Source organism: Chlorocebus sabaeus, chromosome 23, assembly GCF_047675955.1.
Source record: "Chlorocebus sabaeus isolate Y175 chromosome 23, mChlSab1.0.hap1, whole genome shotgun sequence".
NCBI lineage: Eukaryota > Metazoa > Chordata > Mammalia > Primates > Cercopithecidae > Chlorocebus > Chlorocebus sabaeus.
Genome location: NC_132926.1, coordinates 5,875,963 through 5,900,735, shown reverse-complemented (window position 1 = coordinate 5,900,735; position 24,773 = coordinate 5,875,963). Strand labels below are relative to the sequence as shown.

Below are 24,773 nucleotides of genomic sequence, written 5' to 3'. Positions count from 1 at the left end.
ACAGCCAAATTGTACCATAGGTACAAGGAGGAGCTGGTACCATTCCTTCTGAAACTATTCCAATCAATAGAAAAAGAGGGAATCCTCCCTAACTCATTTTATGAGGCCAGCATCTTCCTGATACCAAAGCCTGGCAGAGATACAACAAAAAAAGAGAATTTTAGACCAATATCCCTGATGAACATCGATGCAAAAATCCTCAATAAAATACTGGCAAACTGAATCCAGCAGCACATCAAAAAGCTTATCCACCATGATCAAGTGGGTTTCATCCCTGGGATGCAAGGCTTGTTCAACATACGCAGATCACTATACGTAATCCATCATATAAACAGAACCAAAGACAAAAACCACATGATTATTTCAATAGATGCAGAAAAGGCCTTCGACAAAATTCAACAGCCCTTCATGCTAAAAACTCACAATAAATTAGGTATTGATGAACATATCTAGAGCTATTTATGACAAACCCACAGCTAATATCATACTGAATGGGCAAAAACGGGAAGCATGCCCTTTGAAAAACTGGCAGAAGACAGGGATGCCCTCTCTCACCACTCCTGTTCAACATAGTGTTGGAAGTTCTGGCCAGGACCATCAGGAGAAAGAAATACAGGAAGTCAAATTGTCCCTATTTGCAGATGACATGATTGTATATTTAGAAAACCCCATCATCTCAGCCCAAAATCTCCTTAAGCTGATAAGCAACTTCAGCAAAGTCTCAGGATACAAAATCAATGTGCAAAAATCACAGGCATTCCTATACACCAATAACAGACAGAGAGCCAAATCATGAATGAACTCTCATTCACAGTTGCTTCAAAGAGAATAAAATACCTAGGAATCCAACTTATAAGGGATGTGAAGGACCTCTTCAGGGAGAACTACAAACCACTGCTCAACGAAATAAAAGAGGACACAAGCAAATGGAAGCACATTCCATGCCCATGGATAGGGAGAATCAATTGTGAAAATGGCCATACTGCCCAAGGTAATTTATAGATTCAATGCCATTAAGCTACCAATGACTTTCTTCACAGAATTGAAAAAAACTAAAGTTCATACGGAACCAAAAAAGAACCTACATTGCCAAGACAATCCTAAGCAAAAAGAACAAAGCTGGAGGCATCACACTACCTGACTTCAAACTATACTACAAGGCTACAGTAACCAAAACAGCATGGTACTGGTACCAAAACAGAGATACAGACCAATGGAACAGAACAGAACCCTCAGAAATACCACCACACATCTACAGCCATCTGATCTTTGACAAACCTGACAAAAACAAGAAATGAGAAAAAAGGATTCCCTATTTAATAAATGGTGCTGGGGAAACTGGCTAGCCATATGTAGAAAGCTGAAACTGGATCCTTTCCTTACATCTTATACAAAAATTAACTCAAGATGGGTTAAAGACTTAAATGTTAGACCTAAAACCATAAAAACCCTGGAAGAAAACCTAGGCAATACCATTCAGAACATAGGCATGGGCAAGGACTTCATGTCTAAAACACCAAAAGCAATGGCAACAAACGCCAAAATTGACAAATGGGATCTAATTAAACTAAAGAGCTTCTGCACATCAAAAGAAACTGCCATCAGAGTGAACAGGCAACCTACAGAATGGGAGAACATTTTTGCAATCTAATCATCTGACAAAGGGCTAATATCCAGAATCTACAAAGAATTTAAACAAATTTACAAGAAAAAATCAACCCCATCAAAAAGCAGGTGAAGGATATGAACAGACACTTCTCAAAAGAAGACATTTATGCAGCCAACAGACACATGAAAAAATGCTCATCATCACTGGCTATCAAAGAAACGCAAATCAAAATCACAATGAGACACCATCTCACACCAGTCAGAATGGCTATCATTAAAAAGTCAGGAAACAACAGGTGCTGGAGAGGATGTGGAGAAATAGGAACACTTTTACACTGTTGGTGGGACTGTAAACTAGTTCAGCCATGTGGAAGACAGTGTGGTGATTCCTCAAGGATCTAGAACTAGAAATACCATTTGACCCAGCCATCCTATTACTGGGTATATACTCAAAGAATTATAAATCATGCTGTTATAAAGACAATGCACACGTATGTTTACTGTGGCACTTCGCAATAGCAAAGACTTGGAACCAACCCAAATGTCCATCAGTGATAGACTGGATTAAGAAAATGTGGCACATACACACCATGGAATACTATGCAGCTGTAAAAAAGGATGAGTTCATGTCCTTTGTAGGGACATGGATGCAGCTGGAAACCGTCATTCTCAGCAAACCAAACGCCACATGTTCTCCCTCATAGGTGGGAATTGAACAATGAGAACACTTGGACACAGGAAGGGGAACATCACACACCGGGGCCTGTCGTGGGGTGGGGAGATGGGGGAGGGATAGCATTAGGAGATATACCATACCTAATGTAAATGATGAGTTAATGGGTGCAGCACACCAACATGGCACATGTATACATAAACCTGCACATTGTGCACACGTATACTAGAACTTATTACAAAAGTAAAAAATAAAAATAAAAGTAAAATGTAAGCAAACACTTAAAAAAAAAAAATAAATTGAAAGAATAAAAAAGGAAAAAAAAAGAAATCCTAAGGAATAGACAAAAAAAGTTTACTCAAACTAGTATGTGAACTTAGCAAGGTTGCAGAATACAGTATTAATATATGCAAATCAAGTATATTTATAGTAGCGGTGCATAATTGGAAAATGAAGTAAAAATACATTTCTATTTTCAATATCATTAAATTCTTGAGGATAAAGAGAGAGGTTTGCATGGGTTCAGTGGAGACATGGTAGAGGAAGGGGTTGGTTTAACCTGGGAGGAGAAGTCATCTGAAAGGATTTCATACATAATGGTATCTGTGCTGTGTCTTGAAAGACAAAAAACTCCAAACAATCAAAGGGATAATAGTCATTCTAGGTAAAAGGACAAAGGCAGGCCGGGCACGGTGGCTCAAGCCTGTAATCCCAGCACTTTGGGAGGCCAAGACGGGTGGATCACGAGGTCAGGAGATCGAGACCATCCTGGCTAACACAGTGAAACCCCTTCTCTACTAAAAAATACAAAAAACTAGCCAGGCAAGGTGGCGGGCGCCTGTAGTCCCAGCTACTTGGGAGGCTGAGGCGGGAGAATGGCGTAAACCCGAGAGGGAACTTGCAGTGAGCTGAGATCCGGCCACTGCACTCCAGCCTGGGCGACAGAGCAAGACTCCATCTCAAAAAAAAAAAGGACAAAAGCAAACATTCCTAGGCCCTAGGTAATCTACCGTACCTAGCCAGTGATGGGTTTTAAATAGTCCAGGCACAGTGTCTCAGGCCTGTAATCCCAGCGCTTTAGGAGGCCAAAGCGGGCAGATCGCCAGAGGTCAGGAGTTAGAGACCAGCCTGGCCAACATGGTGAAACCCCATCTCTACTAAAAATACAAAAATTAGTCTGGTGTGTTGGCATACACCTGTAATCCCAGCTACTTGGGAGGCTGAGGCAGGAGAATCGCTTGAACCCGGGAGGCAGAGTTTGCAGTGAGCCAAGATTGCACCACTGCTCAGCCTAGGCTGACAGAACGAGACTCCGTCTCAAGAAGAAATTAAATTAAATTAAATTAAATAAATAAATAAATGGGAGAGACCTGGTGATGTTGCATTTTAGCAGTTGGCTATGGGAGAGGAGTTGAGTTCAGACCTTGGATGGCCTTTCAGCTATTTATGTTCAGTTCTACTAGCTATTGCGAGCCAAGCCACTGAAGGTGGTGATACCATACGGCTGCTTCCTAAGAATGAGGCATTAGGTTTCACCAGGCAATCCCTATTCCAGGATGAGGGAATCCCTATTCTAGGATGCCAGCTTCTCACTTGACCCACCCAGAATTCTGTATTCGGCTTTGGTGCTGTTGACAATGGTGACCATCTATTAAGAGAAATAGCATGGTAGCTGTTGGAGCAGCAATGTATTGCTAGCCTCAGGGCCCTAAAGTACCAATGGCGATAGTATCCAAGTAAACAAGAAGACACCTGGAAGATAGAGCAATAGTTTTCCAGGCTTATGGTACAGAGGTTGATTACAATACCTCTGTACTGTATCATTAGGCTTTGTGAATAGCCTGATCAATTTGCCAAGGAATGGAAGTGGATATCGGAAGTTTTCATTAATTTACTTACTTAGGGTTCAGACTTACACTATTGGTGTTATTACCCTTGTTATATTATCTTTCATATCTGTTTCTAGGCTGATTACATATTGAATCAAGTTGTACATTCCTAGACCCTCACAGGGAAAGAAGTAGACAGATCTGCGTTTGAATGTCTGTCTCTGCTACTTAGCTGTATAATCTTAAGGTAGATAACCCCTCTGAACTCTAGTTTCCCCATCTGTATGGTGGATTGATAATGCCTACCTCATCAGGTCGTTGTGAAAATTAAAGATATGTGAAAATACTCAACATGTTCTTAGCACATAGATTCTCTTACATTTGCTTCACTTCTTATTTAGCTTTTGTTGTAGGTTATCCTGTGTATTTGACCTTCCAAACAAAGGTTGCTTTTTGCTTTGTGACTCAAGGTTGGAATATCTCCTACTACTCCCCTGTCCTCCTTGGACCAGAAAAAAAAAAATCCCACTATGATCCTAGTCATGTGCCTGTGGCATTTGAAGAATTTAAGAAGGTATAGAAATTGACAGCTTTAGCAATACTATTGCTTATGTTATACAAGATGTGTAACTTATCAGTGAGGTGAAATGGTAAAGTAATGGTAAAATAAGCTAAGACTTAAGTCATCTCAGATAAAGCTAATACTGCCATCTTGACCTCTTCTCTTCATACAATCCTTCAACAGGACTTCATTGACTTAACTAGAGAGACCAGACCAAGGACAAAAGATCGCAATGGACTGTGTGTGATTGACCTGACAGGAGCTGAGGGAGAAAATAGACCTATTGCCACTCTTGACTTAACTTTAGAACCTGTCACTCCTTCCCAGAAGGAGCCAACCAGTCTTCAGACATGTGCCCGCCTCTCTGGCAAAGAGGTGATGGAAGGGCAGGTAGACAGAAGCTCTCAGCCTACAGCACGGAGAATCATTAACAGTGATCCTGTAGATTTGGACCTAGTGGAAGAAAACACCTTGGTCGGTCCCCCACCCACTACATCCATCAGTGGAAGCTCTGTTTATCCAACAGAGCCTAATTGTAGCTCAGCCACATTCACAGGTAACCTCAGCTTCTTGGCAGGCCTACAGCTATCTTCAGATGTTAGCTCCCTCTCCCCAACAAGCAATAATAGTAGCAGCAGCAGCAGCAGCAGCAATCAAAAACCACCTTTGCCATGCCCACAGCAAGATGTGCCTCGCCCACCACAAGCCTTGCCATGTGCCCTCCAAGCTTTGCCGTGCCCACTGAGAGCCTCACCATGTCCACCACGAGCCTCCTCATGCCCACCACGAGCTTTGTCATGCCCATCACAAACCATGCAGTGCCAACTACCAGCTCTAACTCACCCACCTCAAGAAGTGCCATGCCTTGGGCAGAATATCCCAAGCCCACTTCAAGACTCATTATGGCATCCTCAACACTCACCAAGCCCACCTCAAGACTCTCTGGGCCTACCTCAAGATGTACCAGGCCCACCTCAAAACATATTACATCCACAAGATGTGGCATACGTGCAAGACATGCCACAGTCACCAGGAGATGTACCACGGTCACCCAGAAACATGCCACCATCACCAGATGTGCCACAGTCATCAGGAGACACGCTAGGGTCACCAGAAGATGTGCCACAGTCATCAAGTGATACTTCACCGTCACCAGATGTACCACCGTCACCAGGGGGCATGCCACACTTACCGGGAGATGTGTTACATTCACCTGGAGACAGGCCACACTCATCAGGGGATGTGACACACTCACCTAGAGACATCCCTCACTTACCAGGAGACAGGCCTGACTCTACCCAGAATACTGTACAGAACCGTGACATGCCTATGGATATCTCAGCTCCGTCCTCTCCAAGCTGCTCTCCCAGCCCACTGTCTGAAACTCCCTTAGAGAAAGTTCCTTGGCTCTCTGTCATGGAAACCCCAGCCAGAAAAGAAATATCACTGTCAGAGCCTGCCAAACTCAGGTCTGCCCATGTACAAGCACGAACACCACAAGGTGGGTTGTACAACAGACCATGCCTGCATAGACTGAAGTACTTCTTACGACCTCCGGTTCATCACCTCTTCTTTCAGACACTAATACCGGATAAAGACACAAGAGAGGTGAGCTAACATCTTCCCCTAGGGATTGGGTGTCCTTTCCCTAGGCCTAGGAGGTCAGTGTGACTGGAGTCCATGCATGAGAGGACAGGTCAAATTAATGAAATTTCATTCACAAATGAAATTTCTTATCTTTCTTTCACTTGTGAAGACCCATTCAGTGTAGAGGCCCAGATCTGGGTTCAAATTTTAGCCCCACACTTAAAAACTGTCACTTTTTTCTTTTTCTTTTTTTTTTTTTTTTTTTTTTGAGATGAAGTCTCGCTCTGTCTCCCAGGCTAGAGTGCAGTGGCACAATCTTGGCTCACTGCAACCTCCACCTCCCAAGTTCAAGAGATTCTCCTACCTCAGCCTCCTTAGTAGCTGGGACTACAGGCGCATGCTGTCACACCCAGCTAATTTTTTGTATTTTTAGCAGAGACGGGGTTTCATCATGTTAGCCAGGGAGGGTTCGATCTCCTGACGTCATGATCCACCCACCTCAGCCTCCCAAAGTGCTGGGATTACAGGCGTGAGCCACCGCGCCTGGCAGGGCACTTTACCTTCTTGAGCCTTAGCTTTCCTATCTGTAAAACAGAAGTAATAACATACCTCACAGGGTCATACATGTAAAGTGTCAGGGTGTTGGGCTCATCGTAGGCCTTATGTAAATTCTTATCTTCTAGCTGGATGTGATGGCATGCACCTATAATCCCAGCTACTCAGGAGGCTGAGGCAGGAGAATCAACTGAATCTGGGAGGCAGAGGTTGCAGTGAGCTGAGACTGCACCACTGCACTCCAGCCTTGGCCACAGAGCAAGACTCTGTCTCAAAAAAATAAATAAATTTTTATCTTCAACTCCTATGCTTTCCCTTTCTGATGCCCTTATTACAGCTTCCATATTACAGACATAATAATACTCTCACTTAAGGGCCTCCAAAATCATTACTTGCTGACTTTGGGGGAGGAAACTCAATTTTAAGACATGAGTGGGAATGCTACTTTCCATCGGTCATCATTGATTTATGAGAAGTAAACTAGATGTGTCAGGGAAAATAACTGTGGCTAAGTTCCACAGTATGAAGTGTTTTTTAGTTATGTACATCCCATCTCCCTATTAAGAAAACCAGCTTGAAATAGTTCAGTGTCAAAAGGTATGCTCTCCTCATTCAAGCAGTGATCCAGGTAGGCAGGAGCCAAGGATTCATACTGATTTGACCTTGGAGAATGATTTTTTCTCTTTTTTAAAATTATTACATCTTCTAATATGTTTTATGTCTTCTCCTTCTGAAAGCCTCTGTCTGATCATTCTTTTTTTTTCTTTTTTTTTTTTTTTTTTTTTTTTTTTGAGACGGAGTCTCACCCTGTCACCCAGGCTGGAGTACAGTGGTAAATCTCAGCTCACTGCAACCTCCGCCTCCCAGGTTCAAGTGATTATTCTCCTGCCACCGCCTCCCACGTAGCTGGGATTACAGGCGCCCGCCACCACTGCCGGCTAATTTTCTGTACTTTTAGTAGAGGCAGGGTTTCACCATGTTGGCCAGGCTGGTCTTGAACTCCTGACCTCAAGTGATCCACCCACCTCGGCCTCCGAAAGTTCTGGGATTACAGACGTGAGCCACCGCGCCCGGCCCAGACAGCATTTATTATTGTGAATAAATTGTTGTATTTCCTTCCCAGTTGCCTTTTTATACATAGGCATTTTACTATATTTAATAATTGGGATTTTTAACATATACACTTATTATTTTTGTTGTTTATGGGGAGTAGGGGTTGAGAGGATGGCTCTGAAGTCTATGCCACCTGCCTGGTTTCTGTTGTATGACAAATGCTTACCCTCCAAATCTCAGTTTCTTTATTTATAAAATAGGAATAATAATAATAGTATGTATTTCCTAAGATTATTGTAAGAACTGGTTGCGGATCAATTAAGTGTTCAGTGCTGGGTACGGTGGCTCATGCCCGTAACCCCAGCATTTTGGGAGGCCGTGGTAGGTGGATTGCTTGAGCCCAGGAGTTTGAGACCAGCCTGGACAACATGGTGAAACCCCCTCTATAAAAAATTGAAAAATTAGCTGAACGTGGTGGTACACACCTGTGTCCCAGCTACTCTGGAGGCTGAGGCAGGAGAATGGTGTAAACCCGGGAGGCGCAACTTACAGTGAGCCAAGATCGCGCCACTGCGCTCCAGCCTGGGCGACAGAGTGAGATTCCATCTCAAAAAAATAAATAAATAAATAAAATAATTGTTTAAGGCCGGATACGATGGCTCACACCTGTAATCCCAGCACTTTGGGAAGCCAAGACAGGCTTGATTGCTTGAGCTCACAAATTCGAGACCAGCCTGCGCAACATGGCGAAACCGCCTCTACTAAAAATACAAAAAAAAAATTAGGCCGGGCGCGGTGGCTCAACCCTGTAATCCCAGCACTTTGGGAGGCCGAGACGGGCGGATCACGAGGTCAGGAGATCGAGACCATCTTGGCTAACACGGTGAAACCCCGTCTCTACTAAAAAATACAAAAAACTAGCCGGGCGAGGTGGCGGGTGCCTGTAGTCCCAGCTACTCGGGAGGCTGAGGCAGGAGAATGGCGTAAACCCGAGAGGCGGAGCTTGCAGTGAGCTGAGATCCGGCCACTGCACTCCAGCATGGGGGACAGAGCGAGACTCCGTCTCAAAAAAAAAAAAAAAAAAAAAAAAAAAAAATTAGCTGGGCATGGTGGCACACGCCTATGGTCCCAGCTACTCAGGAGGCTGAGGTGGGAGAACTGCTTGAGCCTGGGAGGCAGAGGTTGCAATGAGCCATGATCATGCCACTGTACTCCAGCCTGGGTGACAAAGCAAGACTATCTCAAAAAAAAAAAAAATTAAGAGTTCAAAATTTATTGTTATTAAATCCTCATATCAATCAAACTTTAAAATTGTTTAATTTTAATTATAAAAGTAATAAATGTGTATTATGGACAAATTGAAAAATATGGAAGAGCACATGCAGAAAAAATCACCCCTAATTCTACCACCCACATAATAGAAAATCACTTTTCACATATTCTGTCACAGTCTTTATATACATATTTTTTGGGGGAAGAAGCAACTTAATATTTACTCTTCTCACAAAAAAAAAAAAAAATGGAATTCTTCTCCTAACAACAGAATGAATTTAAAACTTCTTTCTTACCTATTTCAGTATCTGATATAGTATCACAGCTATCCCTAAGTCGCTAGTTACCCTCACCCCAAAATCAACCTAGGCTACCTCTTGACCCATTTGTATTTTTCTGTCTATGCTATATTTTAACATAGATGAAATCATGTTATATGTATAATATTGAATTCTGATTTTTTAACTTTATATAAGCTTTTTCCCATGTCATTAAAAGTTTTTTACATAAAGCTCTTGTTTGTCTGTTTGTTTTGAGATGGAGTCTCGCTCTGACACCTAGGCTGGAGTACAGTGGCGCCATCTCGGTTCACTGCAGCCTCCACCTTCTGGGTTCAAGCAATTCTCATGTCTCAGCCTTCAAGTAGCTGGGACTACAGACACATGCCACCACGTCTGGTTAATTTTTATATTTTTAGTAGAGACGGGGTTTCACCACGTCGGTCAGGCTGCTCTCGAACTCCTGACCTCAAGCAGTTCGCCTGCCTTGGCCTCCCAAAGTGCTGGGATTACAGGCGTGAGCCACTACACCCAGCCTCTTTTTTTTTTTCTCATTATGAAATATTTCAAATGCCTGGAAAACTTTGCTATCTTCAACCTATTCTAGAACCTCTTATTTTTGTATTCTACAGAAATCCCTCCTAATTTCCTTCTTTTTAATCTCTACAGAACAAGGGTCAAAAATTAGAACCCATCCCTCATCGAAGACTAAGAATGGTAGCAAATACCATTGAAGAGAATTTTCCCCTGGGGACTGTGCAGTTTTTGATGGACTTTGTGTCACCCCAGCATTACCCACCAAGAGAAATTGTGGCTCACATCATCCAGAAAATCTTGCTCAGTGGCTCTGAGACGGTGGATGTCCTAAAGGAGGCCTACATGCTTCTCATGAAAATTCAACAGTATGAACCGTAACCTCTGGCTGTTGGTGAATCTTCTAGGGATCTTGGACTCAGGGCATAGCTTTCTCTTGACAGGCTTTTTTAACCTGTTACACAGTGGGTGATTTAGTATATTAATGTTATTTAAATTGCAAATGATAAGAAACCCAGTCCAAGCAGACCTTAACTACTGGTAAAAGAGAATTTAATGCCTCTTGTTACTAGAAACCTAGGAGTAAGATGTGACTTGATTCAGTATACAAAAATGGTTACCAGGATTCATTTTGCAGCTCTACTTTGGTTCTGTTTCTGGGCTGCGTGTGGTAGCCCTCTCACCCTCAGGCTTTTATGACACTTCCAGTGGGAGAGAGTGTCTGTTTCCTTTATAGTCACCCAAGAGTTCTGAAATTGAGTCTTGCAGGATTTAATTGGCCTAATGAGACACATGACTATATCTTTGAGCCAATCACTGTGAATTGAGGGGTAGAACAGCATGATTGGCTAAAAAAGTCATATACTTCATTTTGGCGTTCTGGTAGGTAAAACTAGTTGGTTAAGAGTAGTGAAGAGTTGGTTTCTTAAGACAAAATTATAGTACTAAAGCTTTCCAAAAGGGGAGTGGATACTGGGTAGCAAAAAACAATGAAGTTCCACTATTCTCAGATTGACATGGTATAATACCAGAGGGTGAGCAAGAGCATGGAGGATAAGAATAGGCTTCTTCCTTCTATCACCTTCCAGATCCCATCCCTTCTCCCTCTAAATTCTCCATAATTCTAATTGATTTCACTTGATTTTCAGGCTACATCCAGCCAATGCCAAGACAGTGGAGTGGGACTGGAAACTGCTCACCTATGTCATGGAGGAAGAGGTAACAACAATTACGAGGTTATATCTTCTGTAGGGGAAGTTTTAACTGTAAAGAAAAGTGATACCAGGTACCATGCCTCATACCTATAATCCCAACATTTTCGGAGGCCGAGCCTGGAGAACAGGTTGCACCCAGGAGTTCAAGGCCAGCCTGGGCAACAAAGTGAGACCCTGTCTCTACAAAAATAAAAATAAAAAATTTAGCCAGGCATAGTGACACATGCCTGTGGTCCCAGCTACACGGAAGCCTGAGGCAAGAGGATTGCTTGAGCCTTGAGCCTAGGAGGTCGAGGCCAGTGATCCATGATCACAACACTATTCCAGCCTGGGTGACAGAGCAAGACCCTGTCTGAAAAGAAAAGTGACAGTAAATCTGGTAATAAAGTCTACACCATTATTCCCTCCTGATACTCCCACCCCTGCCAAAAAATTCCTATTGAAATGGTATGTGCTGTCTTCCAATTCAAGATTTAGTATATTTACTTATCCCTCTCCTTGAGATCCCATTAAAAATAATAGTAAATGAATAGAGAAAGTTATAAATTCATGGCTATAAAAAAGGGGGAAGGATAGTAGATTTGAATGAAGATTAGGGAGACCTACAGAGAATATAAGAGTAATGACTGATGAATCTGGGCAGAGAAAGCCACATATATGTAGAGAGGCTACAGCCAAGGAAGGACGAATCTTCCCTTTAGAGCACCAGAGAGGTCTTGGACTTAGAAACACAGTATCTAATAGAGGGCAGGAGTCAGATGTGGGCTGTAATTGGATATTTATTTTGAAAGTTTGTGGATGGAACAGCCAACCTCTTCATTGCTGAGGACAGGAGGATCAGTAGCCAGGTTACCTACCTTCAGGCAAAAAGTGAGAGAATTTATTGTCTAAAAAAGTTTAATGAGGCTGGGCACGGTGGCTAATGCCTGTAATCCCAGCACTTTGGGAGGCCAAGGCGGGCAGATCACGTGAGGTCGGGAGTTTGAGACCAGCCTGCCCATCATGGAGAAACCCTGTCTGTACTAAAAATACAACATGAGCTGGGTGTGGTGGCACAGGCTTGTAATCCCAGCTACTCAGGAGGCTGAGGCAGTGGAATCGCTTGAACCCGAGAGGTGGAGGTTGCAGTGAGCCAAGATCATGCCATTGCACTCCAGCCTGCACAACAGAGTGAAACTCCATCTCAAAAAAAAAAAAAGGGTTGAATGAACCGTCTGTAATAAGCAAAGACAGCTAGTGCAGAGTTGGTGCTACAGGAAAAAGGTCTTCCACATTCTGACCTTTAAGGATCCCCGAGTTTAATAGCCAACTTTTTGTCTGCTCACCTAAAGCAATTAGCGACAACAAATTACTTTCAACTTAGAATTCTGTACATGGCCAAACTATCAGTTAAGTGTGAGGATAGAATTAAGACATTTCCACCTATGCAGGAATTTGAGAATATATCCCCACACCCTGTTTCTTAGGAGGTTACTGAGGTAGTGTATCAAAGGCATGAGGAAGTAATCAAAAAAAGCGGGGAGGCATGGGATCCAGGGAACATCAGATTTAACCCAGGAGAATATTGAAGAGAAGTCCCAAGATTACAATGAAGAGCACACCTAGGAAGCAATTAGTCCAGATTGGAGTGAAATAACTGAGGACTTTAAATAGGAACAGTCTAGGAGACATCAGCAAGATGGTAGACTAGGAAGCTCCAGGCCCTTGTTACCCCATGGAGACACTGAATTAACTACCATATACAGGCCAGAATATCACCGTGAGAACTCTAGAGCTGACTTAAGAAGCTTCAGTGCCCAGGCCAATGCCTAACCAAAAGCATAGTCTATCAAAAGTGCTAGGAAAGTTGGTGGCATTTTGCATGCCCATGTGCCTCTCCCTTCCCGGCAAAGCATGGTTCAACCAGGAGAAAACCTCCCATACCTTGGCTCTTCCCTTGGGCCAGAAACAAAAGAGTGGACCATGCATACAATGTACTGACTTGTCTGGAGGCTGCCTGGCTGCCCACCTTGGCCTCCCAAAGTGCTGGGATTACAGGCATGAGCCACCGTGCCTTTCCTGGAGTGGGAGACTGAGGTGGGAGTATCACCTGAGGTCGGGAGTTCTAGGCCAGCTCAGCCAACATGGTGAAACCCTGTCTGTACTAAAAATACAAACATTAGCTGGGTGTGGTGGTGCATGCCTGCAGTCTCAGCTAGTCAGGCACAAGAATTACTTGAACCCAGAAGGCGGAGGTTGCAGTGAGCCGAAATCATGCCACTGCACTCCAGCCTGGGCAACAGAGCAAGCCTCTGTCTCAAAAAATAAAATAAGTTATGGGTATACAGTATATAAATATCTAACTTAAGACATTGATAACATAAATTGGGGTGGAGTAGTAAAGAAGTAGAGGTTTTTGTATGCAACTGAAGTTGTTAAACTAGATTGTTACAACTTTAAGATACGTTATGTAATCTCAATGGTAACTTCAAGTAAGATATCTATAGAATATACCCAAAAGGAAATGAGAAAGAAATCAAAGCATGTCACTACAAAAAAAATCAATGAAAAATGACGGAAGGCAGTAACAAAGGAAAGGAGGCCTGAAAAGGCTACAAGACATACAGGAAATAATTAATATGGCAATAGTAAGTTCTTCCCTATCAGTAATTATTTTAAATGCAAATAGATTAAAGTCCCCAATTAAAAGACAGAGATTAACTGAATGGACTCAAAACCAGGATCCAACTATATGCCATCTACAAGAGTCTCACTTTATGTTTTCAAATACCAAACTCTTGTCGCCAGGTGCAATGGCTCATGCCTGTAATTCCAGTACTTTGGGAGACCAATGTAGAAGGATTGCTTGAAGTCAGGAGTTCAAGACCAGCCTAGACAACATAGAAAGACTCTGTCTCTAAAAAAAATTGTTTTTAATTAGTAGGCATGGTAGCACACACCTGTTGTCCCAGCTACTGTGGAGGTTGAGGTGGGAGGATCCCGTGAGCCCAGGAGTTCTAGGCTGCAGTAGGTTATCATAGTGCCACTGCACTCCAGTTGGGTGACAGAGCAAGACCCTGTCTCTAAAAAACAAAAGAAAGAAAGACTTGCTGAAAATGAAAGGATGAGAAAAGATATTCCTCACAAATAGTAACCCAAAGAGAGCAAGGGTGGCTATACTAATAGATGACAACAAGACTTTAAGTCAAAAACTGTTACAAGTGGCAAAGAAGGACATTATATAATAAAAGGGTCAGTTCGCCAAGGAGGTATAAAAATTACAAATATATATGCACTGAACATCAGACCTCCTAAATCTATAAAGCAAACACTGACAGAATTGAAAGAAGAAATAGACAACACAATAATAGTAGGAGATTCAATACCCCACTTTCGATAATGGATAAAATAACCAGACAGAAAATCAATAAGAAAACAGAGGACTTGAACAATACTATAAGCCATTTCAGCATAGACATATACAAAACATTCCACCCAAAAACAGCAGAACACACATTCTTCTCAAGTGTACATGGAATTTTCTCCAGATAGACCACAGGTTGGGCCACAAAACAAGACTTAAACAAAATATAAAAACATTGACATTATACCAAGTATCTTCCAATCACAGTAGGATGAAACTAGAAATCAACAGCAGAATGAAATCTGGAAAACAAATATATGACAACTAAACAACACACAACAGTGGTTCAGAGAAAAAAAAAATTCTCATGGGAAATTTTAAAATACCTTGAGATAAATTAAAATGGAAATACAACATACAAAAACATGGATGCAGCAAAAGCAGCACTAAGAAGTTACAGATGTAAATAAATGCTTACATTAAAAAAGAAGATCTCAAACCAACAACCTGACTATATCTAAAGTAGGAAAAGAAGAAACTGAACCCAAAGTTAGCAGAGGGAGGTAATAGTAAAGATTAGAGCAGAGATAAATGGAGAATAGGGAAAAAATGAACAACACTAAGATATGAGGTTTTCAAACATTTCATTTGTTTTGAGGCAGGGTCTCACTCTGTCACTCAGGCTGGAGCTCAGTAGCACAATTATAGCTTACTGAAACCTTGAACTCCTGGGCTCAAGCCATCCTCCAGCCTCAGCCTCTCAAGTAGCTGGGACAACAAGCATGCGTCACCATACTCAGCTAATTTTTTTATTATTTTTTGTAGAGGTGGGAATCCAGCTAAGTTGCCCAGGCTGGTCTTGAACTCTTGGCCTCAAGTGATCCTCCCACCTTTGCCTCACAGAGTACTAGGATTACAGGCATGAGCCACTGCACCCAGCCACAGAGTTGGGTTTTTGAAAAGATCAAAACTGACAAACTCTTAACTAGATTAAAAAAGAGAGAAGATTCAAATTACTAAAATCAGTATTGATAGCTCAGTGATAGAATTTTTAAAAATTACTAAAATCTGAAATGAAAGGGGGGGCATTACAACCAGTGCCACAGAAATAAAAAGGATTATAAGAGAATACTGCCAACAATTATACTCCCAATAAACTGGATAACCTAGAAAAAATGGAATAATTCCTGGAAACCTACCAAGATTGACTCATGAAAAAATAAAAAATCTGAACAGAACAATAACAAGTAAGGAGTCAGTAATCAAAAACCTTTCAGCAAAAAAGCCTGCAACAAGGTGGCTTCACTAGTAAATTTGGCCAAACATTTAAATAAAAATTAACACCAATCCTCCTCAGAGTTTTCCAAAAAACGGAAGGAGGATTTTATTTCAGCTTATTCTATAAGGCCAGCATTACCCTGTGATATGGTTTGGCTGGGTCCCCACCCAAATGTCATCTTGAATTGTAGATCCCATAATTCCCACGTGTCATGGAAGGGACCCGGTGCGGGGTAATTGAATCATGGGGGCGGGTTTTCCTGTGCTGTTCTCATAATAGTGAATAAATCTCATGAGATCTAATGGTTTTATAAAGGGGAGTTCCCCTACACAAACTCTCTCGCCTACTGCCATATAAGACGTAACTTTGCTCCTCATTCACCTTCTGCCATGATTGTGAGGCCTTCCCAGCCATGTGGAACTGTAGGTCAACTAAACCTCTTGCCTTCATAAATTACCCAGTCTAGGGTATGCCTTTATTAGTAGCATGATACACCCTGATATCAAAGCCAGATCAAAAAACTACAAGCAGCTGGGCGCAGTGATTCATGCCTGCAATCCCAGCACTTTGGGAGGCCAAGGTGTTCGGATTGCTTGAGGCCAGGAGTTCAAGACCAGTATGGCCAACATGGCAAAACCCCATCTCTGCTAAAGATAACAAAAATTAACCGAGTATGGTGGCATGCACCTGAAATCCCAACTACTGGGGAGGCTGAGGCAGGAGAATCACCTGAACCCGGGAGGCAGGGGTTGCAGTGAGCTGAGATGGTGCCACTGCACTCCACCCTGGGCGATAGAGTAAGACTCTGTCTCAAAAAAAAAAAAAAAAAAAAAGGAAAAGGAAAAAACTACAATAAAACTGCCAACCAATGTACCTGATAAATGTTGATGAAGAAACCCTCAACAAAATACTAACAAACTAAAATTCAACAGCACATTAAAAGGATATGCAGTCATCCCTTGGTTGACTACATGGGGGGACTGGTTCCGGAACCTTCCTTGGATACCCAAATTTGCAGATGTTTAAATCCTGTATAACCTATACACATCCTCTTACATACTTCAAATCATCTGTAGATTACTTATGATACCTAATACAATGTAAATTACATGTAAATAGTTGTTATACTGCATTGTTTAAGGAATGATGACAAGAAAAAACATTTGTACATATTCAGTATAGATGTAAATTTTTTTCAAATATTTTCAAATCTTAATTGGGTGAATCCATGGATGCAGAACCCACAGATACAGAGAGCCAACTGTACACCATGAACATATGGGATTTATTCCTGGATGGTTTAACATATGAAAATAAATGTGATACACCATATTACAGAATGAAGGAGAAAAAACACATGATCACCTCAATTAATGCAGAAAACACATTTGACAAAATTCAACACCCTTTCTCGATAAAGACACTCAAACTAGGAGTAGAAGAAAACTACCTCAACATAATAAAGGCCATCTGTGAAAAGCCCACAGTTGGCGTCATACTGAATGGTGAAAGACTGAAAGATTTTCCTCTAAAATCAGACATGCCTACTCTTGCCACTTCTATTCAACATAGTACTTCAAGTCCTAGACAGAGCAGTTAGTCAAGGGAAAGAAAGAAAAGGCATCCAAATTAGAAAGGGAGAAGTAAAATATCTCTGTTCACAGGTGACATGATCTTATGTGTAGAATATCCTAAAATTTCACCAAAAAAAAAAAAAACTAGTAAATGAAATAATAAGTGAATTCAGTAAAACAGTAGTATATAAAACCAGCTCACAAAACTCAGTTGCATTTTTGTTAAACCAACAATGAAAAATCTGAAAAGGAAATAACACAATTTCATTTACAGTATCATCAAAAAGAATAAAATACTTAGCCATAAACCTAACCAAGGAGGTTAAATATTTGTACACTGAGAACTACAAAAAGTTGAAAGAAATTAGACACCAATAAATGGTAAAGCTTCCTGTATTCATGGAGTGAAAGACTTAATATGGTTAAGATGTCAGTACTACCCAAAGTGATCTACAGGTTCAACACAATTCCCATCAAAATCCCAACAGCATTTTTTTGTGTGTGTATGTGTAGAAATAGAAAATTCCATCCTAAAATTAATGTTGAATCCCAAGGGACACCAACTTTTTAGTCTTTCAGAAGTTGGTGTCTTTAGCCGAGCATGATGGTGGGCACCTGTAATCTGAGCACTCAGGAGGCTGAGGCCAGAGAATTGCTTGAACCTGGGAGGCAGAGGTTGCAGTGAGCTGAGATCTTGCCTTTGCATTCCAGTGTGGGTGACAGAGTGAGACTCTGTCTTTTTAAAAAACAAAACAAACAAACAAAAAAAAAAACAGTTGGTATCTTGCAAAGGACACCAAACAGCCAAAGCAATCTTTTTTTTTTTTTTTTGAGACAGAGTTTAGCTCTTATTGCCCAGGCTACAGTGCGATGGCGCTATCTCAGCTCACTGCAACCTCTGCCTCCTGGGTTTAAGCGATTCTCCTGCCTCAGTCTCCCGAGTAGCTGGGATTGCAAGCATGTGCCACCATGCCTGGCTAATTTTGTATTTTTAACAGAGACGGATTTCTCCATGTTGGTCAGACTGGTCTTGAACTCCCAACCTCAGGGAATCCACCCGCCTCGGCCTCCCGAGGTGCTGGGATTACAGGCGTGAGCCACCATACCTGGCCAGTCAAAGCAATCTTGAAATAAAAAGAACAAAGTTGGAGTTCTCACACTTCTTGACTGTAAAACATAAAGCTACAGTAATCAAAGCAGTGTGGTACAAGAAAAAAGATAGACATATGGGATAGAGAGCCCAGAAATAAACCTTTGGTACATGGTCAAGTGACCTTCATTAAGGGTGCCAAGACTACTCAGTGGTGAAAAGACAGTCTCTGAATGTCATAGGAAAAAGTGGATATCCACTTGTAAAAGAATGAAATTGGACTCTGAACATATAAAAATTAACTTAAAATGCATTAAAGACCTGAATATAAGACCCAAATCTATAAAATTCATTGAAGAAAGCATGGGGCAAAGCTTCATGACATTGGATTTGGCAATTGATTTCTTGAATATGATACCAAAAACACAGGCAGCAAAACCAAAAATAGACAAATAGTACTACATCAAACTCCAGAACTTCTATGCGTCAACAGAGTGAGCAATAAAAATAGAAAATACAAAAATAGAATGAAAAGGCAGCCTATGGGATGAGAGAAAATATGTATTAATCATTTATCTGATGAGGGTTAATATCCAGAATATATAAAGAACTCCAGCAACTTGACAACAAATGAATAACCCAATTTCAAAATGGGCAGAGGACTTGCATAGACATTTCTCCTAAGGTGATATAGAAATGGCCAACAAACTTGTGAAAAGATACTCAATATAACTAGTCATTAGAGGTATACAAATCAAAACCACAATGCAATGTCACCTCATACCCATTAGAATGGCCACTATTTTTTAAAAAACAAAAAATAAGGGTGGGCAAGGATTTGGAGAAATCAGAACCTTTGTGCACTCTTGGTGGGATTGTAAAGTGGTGCAACTGCTATGGAAAACAGTATGAGGGAGTGTAAAATGGGAAGTTGTTCAATGGATATAGTTTCAGTTTTGCAAGATGGAAAGTTCTGGGGATCTTTTACAGGACTGTGAATATACTTAACACTACTGAACTGTACACTTAAAAATGTTTAAGATAGTGAATTTAATGATAATGTGGTTTTTATAATAATTTTTTTTTTCTTTGAGACAGAGTCTCGCTCTGTCGCCCAGGCTGGAGTGCAGTGTCGCAATCTTGGCTCACTGCAAGCTCCGCCTCCCAGGTTCACGCCATTCTCCTGCCTCAGCCTCCCGAGTAGCTGGGACTACAGGCACCCGTCACCATGCCTGGCTAATTTTTTGTATTTTTAGTAGAGATTGGGTTTCACCGTGTTAGCAGGATGGTTGTGATCTCCTGACCTCATGAGCCACCCACCTTGACCTCCCAAAGTTCTGGGATTACAGGTGTGAGCCACTGTGCCTGGCCTTTATCACAAGTTTTAAAGTTTTGTTAAAGAAAAAACAGATAATAACAAACATTGCCAAGAATGTGGAGAACAGTAAGTCTCGTACATTGCTGATGAGAATATAAATAGTGCAGGCACTTTGGAAAATGGTTTGACAGTTCTTTAAAAGTTGAACATAAATTTATTCACCCTATCTGTTCCAATTCTAGATATAGACCCAACAAAAACGAAAATGTCTATCAGCGAAAGACTCATATTCAAATGTTCAAGGCAGTGTTATGCATAATAGCCAAAATGTGGAAATAACCCAAATGTCCTTGAGCTGGTGAATGGATAAACAAAATGAAATACTATTCAGTAATAAAAAGCAATGAGCTATTGATGCATACTAATAATACAGACAAACCTTAAAAAAATTAAGTGAAAGAAACCACACATAAAACATTACATATTATATGATTCTATTTCTAAGAAATGTTTAGAAAAGGCAGATCTAGAGAGACAGAAAGCAGATGAGTGGTTGCCTTGGCCTGATGATTGGAAAGGGAACTGTAAGTGCCCATGAGGGATCTTTTGGGGTAATGGAAATGTTCTAAAAATAGATTATGGTAATGTTTGCACAACTCAGTAGGTTTATTGCAAATCATTGAATTGTACTTTTAAAATGGCTGAATTTTATGGTATGCTAATAAAGTTGTTTTATTTATTTATTTTTGAGACAAGGTCTCTTGCTCCGTCACCCAGGCTGGAGTGCAGTGGCATGATCATAGCTCACTGCAGCCATGACCTCCTGAACTCAAGTGATCCTCCTGCCTCAGCCTCCTAAGTAGCTTGGACTACAGGCATGGCTCATTTTTTTATTTTTATTTTTGTAGAGATGGGGTCTCACTATGTTTCCTGGGCTGGTGTTGTTTCCTGGCCTCAAATGATCCTCCCACCTCAGCCTCCCAGAGTTCTGAGATCACAGGCATGAATGACTATGCCCAGCCCACATTATTTAAAAAAAAAGAGAGAGAGAGAGCGCGAATTATTTGGGGAAAAAAAAGGTATTCTCAAGATTCAGCACTATTCTTGAGGAGTTGAAAGAGGTATATTATAATTACAGGTAGTTAAAGGAGGGGAGAAAAAAGCAAAACTCTAGAAAAACAAAAAACTTCACAAGAAAGGAATGATTTTCTTAGTTTACTATGTGGATTTACTAAAAGTATTTAGTAAATGTATTTAGTAAATACTTTTAACATAATCCTGACACTGTAAACACCATGTAGTTATAACATTTAGAATATATACAAAGCATAAGAGACAATTTTATTAGCCTTGATGATGTAAAATGGAAAGTATAGAAGATAAAGGTTGGAAGATGAAAAGCGACAGGACCTCTGAAAATAGTAGGGCTGGTGTAACATTCTTATCTTCCAAAATGGGGAGTCAAGAGATAACTGTCTGTGGGTAATAGAAATACACTTATTTTAGGAAGAGAAGAGGTAGGAGTTTGGCCTAAGTAAATTCTTACCTAGCATAGCAGAAATCAATAGATAAGGTCTACAGTTGATAAATCAAGAAATCATAATAAAAGTCTATTTCTTTAGAGATGTTTATGGTGACTTCTAGAAGAATGAGTTTAAAATTATTCTAGGATACTGGAGAACACAAGTAGTGGTGGAGAGTGGTGTCAGTAGAAGACTTTTTATCAAAAATCTAGCACAAGGCTGGGCGCAGTGGCTCACGCCTGTAATCCCAACACTTTGGGAGACCAATGCGGGTGGATCACCTGAGGTCAGGAGTTCAAGACCAGCCTGACCATTATGGTGAAACCCTGTCTCTACTAAAAATACAAAAATTAGCCGGGCTTGGTGGCAGGCACCTATAATCCCAGCTACTCGGGATGCTGAGGCTAGAGAATTGCTTGAACCTGGGAGGCGGAGGTTGTAGTGAGCCGAGATTGCGCCACTGCACTCCAGCCTGGGTGACAGACCGAGACTCCAAAAAGAAAAAAGAAAAATCTAGCACAGGTACTTGATTTTTTAAAAAAGCATTTGCATCAGTTATCAAGGATTAGAGAAAAATAAACACATTTGGAAGACAAAGATATTGTCACCTCCTCCCAAAAAAGAAAGAAATGCTATGTATTTAGAATGGTCACTTAGTTTCCTACTGACTGAATCATATCCTGGTCCATTAGTTTATGTTCTGAGAAAATATACCTATTCCCTGGAGTTCGGAGGTTTCCACATAGTCCCGAAATAGTTTGGTATCTCTCGTTCTTTAAAGTTTGAAGCCTAAACTCCCAGCACTTGTCTCATAGTAAAGGGAAACCAACAAATTGTGCATGCCTGCCTACTATGTGGAAGTACTTACACTGTCTTTGGTAAGGTTAGAATTATCCCCGTATAAACTACGAGGACGCCAAGTTCTAGAGGGCTTAAATAAGGGACAGAGCTAGGTCTAAAACAGCAACAAAAACTGAATGCTGCGTGCCTCCAAAGCCCATGCTCTTCAACTGTTTGTCAGTTAGGATCATTTCACCTGTAACAGAATACCCAACTCAGACTTGGCCCAGCAGTCAAGTTGAGCCAAGCCAACAGACTTGGCTCAATCAGGTCCCATGACTGGAAGTTCATCAGCAGAGTGGCCATCATGGCAGTTTGATCTAGCAGCACAGGAGTCATTAAAGAACCAGTTTCTCTTTCTCTGTTTTGCCATCCGTAGTTTTGGGTATATCCTGAGGTTGATAGGTTCAGTGACAGGGAGAGATTAACTTCCCATGGCGGTCTCTTAAGTCAAATGATCTACAATCCTAGAGATTCCAGTAGATATTTGATTGCAACTTAGGTGTTAGAAAATTATAATTATTTGCAGATGACTAGATCCTTTGAACAAGTAATAATACTTAAAAAATGGTTTCTGAAATCTTATAAGGTATGATTCTTTCAGCAGTCACCCTATTTGTCCTCTCTCATAATGACCCAGACTACCTACCCTCTCCTGGGAGCCTCTCTTTTAAGCACAGGCATTCTTGTTAATGCATGGCCTTCTCTTGGGCTTAGTGTTTATGAGAGCCCAATGTTGACTGTCATCCAGGAGACTGAGAAGACTGACTTTTCATTCTTTTTCCCACAGGGACAGACTCTGCCTGGGCGAGTCCTTTTCCTGCGTTATGTCGTTCAGACCCTAGAAGATGACTTCCAGCAGACCCTGAGGAGACAACGGCAGCACCTGCAGCAGTCCATTGCAAACATGGTGCTGTCCTGTGACAAGCAGCCCCACAATGTCAGGTGAGCAGCCACCTGAGCCCTGAGATGGGAAGAGGTAAGGGATTATAGGTGGGCAGCTGCTGAAGCCAGAATATCAGCCAGGTGAGGTTTTCTAGTCAGTAGGTAGTGTAGTAGGGCTAATTGTTAAAACTACAGATAGACCGGATGCAGTGGTTCACACCTGTAATCCCAGTACTTTGGGAGGCTGAGGTGGGCGGATCACTTGAGGTCAGGAGTTCGAAACCAGCCTGGCCAACATGGCACAACCGCGTCTGTACTAAAAATACACAAAGTAGCAGGGTGTGGTGATGCATTCCTGTAATTCCAGCTACTTGGAAGGCTGAGGTGGGAGAATCACTTGAACCCAGGAGGCAGAGGTTGCAGTGAGCCGAGATTGTGCCACTGCACTCCAGCCTGGGTGACAGAGCAAGATTCCGTCTCAAAAATATAATTAATTATTAATTTTTAAAAATAAAACTATAGCTAATCATAAAATAACCCCCTCCTGATAATCATAAAAGAAACCAACAATGCGGCAGGTACCACATAGCTTGAGTGATTTTTCTCTCAAGACCAACAGACTTCCTTTGGTCTATTTCAATATTGTCCAAACAACATTATGAGATCTAGGGGAGAACCTTATATAAAACTTTTTAGTTTCTATTAACCTACATTTATTCCTATCCCCCGATGAACCTCAATATAAATCTCATTTGTCACTACTAGTTTCTGAAAAGTAATATCTGTAACAATAGGTCAGGTAGTTGACAAGGTACAATAGATAGTAAGCATGTGCTCTTTTTTTGCAGAATCAGAGTGAGAGTTTCTGGAAGCATGGAACTACTATATGCTTATACCAAGGGGGAAAGTATGACCTTTAGGGTAGGGGATCGTGGGCTGGAATTTTTCTTTTGGAACTACAGACAGCCCTGACTCATGATGGTTTGACTTAGGATTTTTTGACTTTACATTGGTACTGAAGTGATAACCATTCAGTAGAAACTATTCCTCAAGTACCCAACAAACATTCTGTTTTTCATTTTCAGTATAGTATTCAATAAATTCCATAAACTGTTCAACACTTTGTTATGAAATAGGCTTTGTGTTGCATGATTTTGCCCAACTGTAAGCTGTCAGTGTTCTGACCACATTTAAGGTAGGCTAGGCTAAGCTACGATGTTCGGTACATTGGGTGCATTAAATGCATTTTCAACTTAAAATGTTTTCAGCTTACAATGATGTCTTAGTCCCTTTGTGTTGCCATAAAAGAATGCCTGAGGCTGGGTAATTTATAAAGAAAAGAGGTTTGTTTGGCTCACAATTCTACAAGGTGTACAAGAAGCATGGCTCCAGCATCTGCTTCTGGTGAGGGCTTCAGGAAGCTTCCACTCATGACAGAAGGTGAAGGAGAGCTGGAGTATCACCTGGCAAGGAAGGAAGGAAGACTGGGGGCAAGGGTATAGTGCCAACCTCTTTCAAACAGCCGGCTCTCAAGTGAACTAATAGAGTGAGAACTCACTCGTTACTATGAGGACAGTACCAAGACATTTATGAAGGATCTGCCTCCATGACCCAAACATCTTCCACTAGGCCCCATCTCCAACACTGGGGATCACATCAACATGAGATTTGGAGGGGACAAATATCAAAGCTATATCAGATGGGTTTATCCAGATGTAATCCCATCATATGTTGAGCATCTGAACATCCCTTGCTT

The 24,773-nt window shown here is 41.3% G+C and overlaps 1 protein-coding gene across 2 annotated transcripts in view; it reads left to right on the top strand.

Moving 5' to 3' along the window:
• The window catches only part of SIMC1 (SUMO interacting motifs containing 1), a 92,205-nt gene that overhangs the window by 37,585 nt on the left and 29,847 nt on the right, over nucleotides 1–24,773 (top strand). Inside the window, exons 2-5 of one of the 2 annotated variants that reach the window (XM_008015359.3) lie at nucleotides 4,856–6,280; nucleotides 10,087–10,319; nucleotides 11,100–11,169; nucleotides 22,923–23,077. In XM_008015359.3, coding sequence (XP_008013550.2) covers nucleotides 4,856–6,280; nucleotides 10,087–10,319; nucleotides 11,100–11,169; nucleotides 22,923–23,077 — 1,883 coding nt within the window. The remainder of the gene's footprint in view (nucleotides 1–4,855; nucleotides 6,281–10,086; nucleotides 10,320–11,099; nucleotides 11,170–22,922; nucleotides 23,078–24,773) is intronic. The other variant, XM_008015361.3, reaches the window with a different exon arrangement.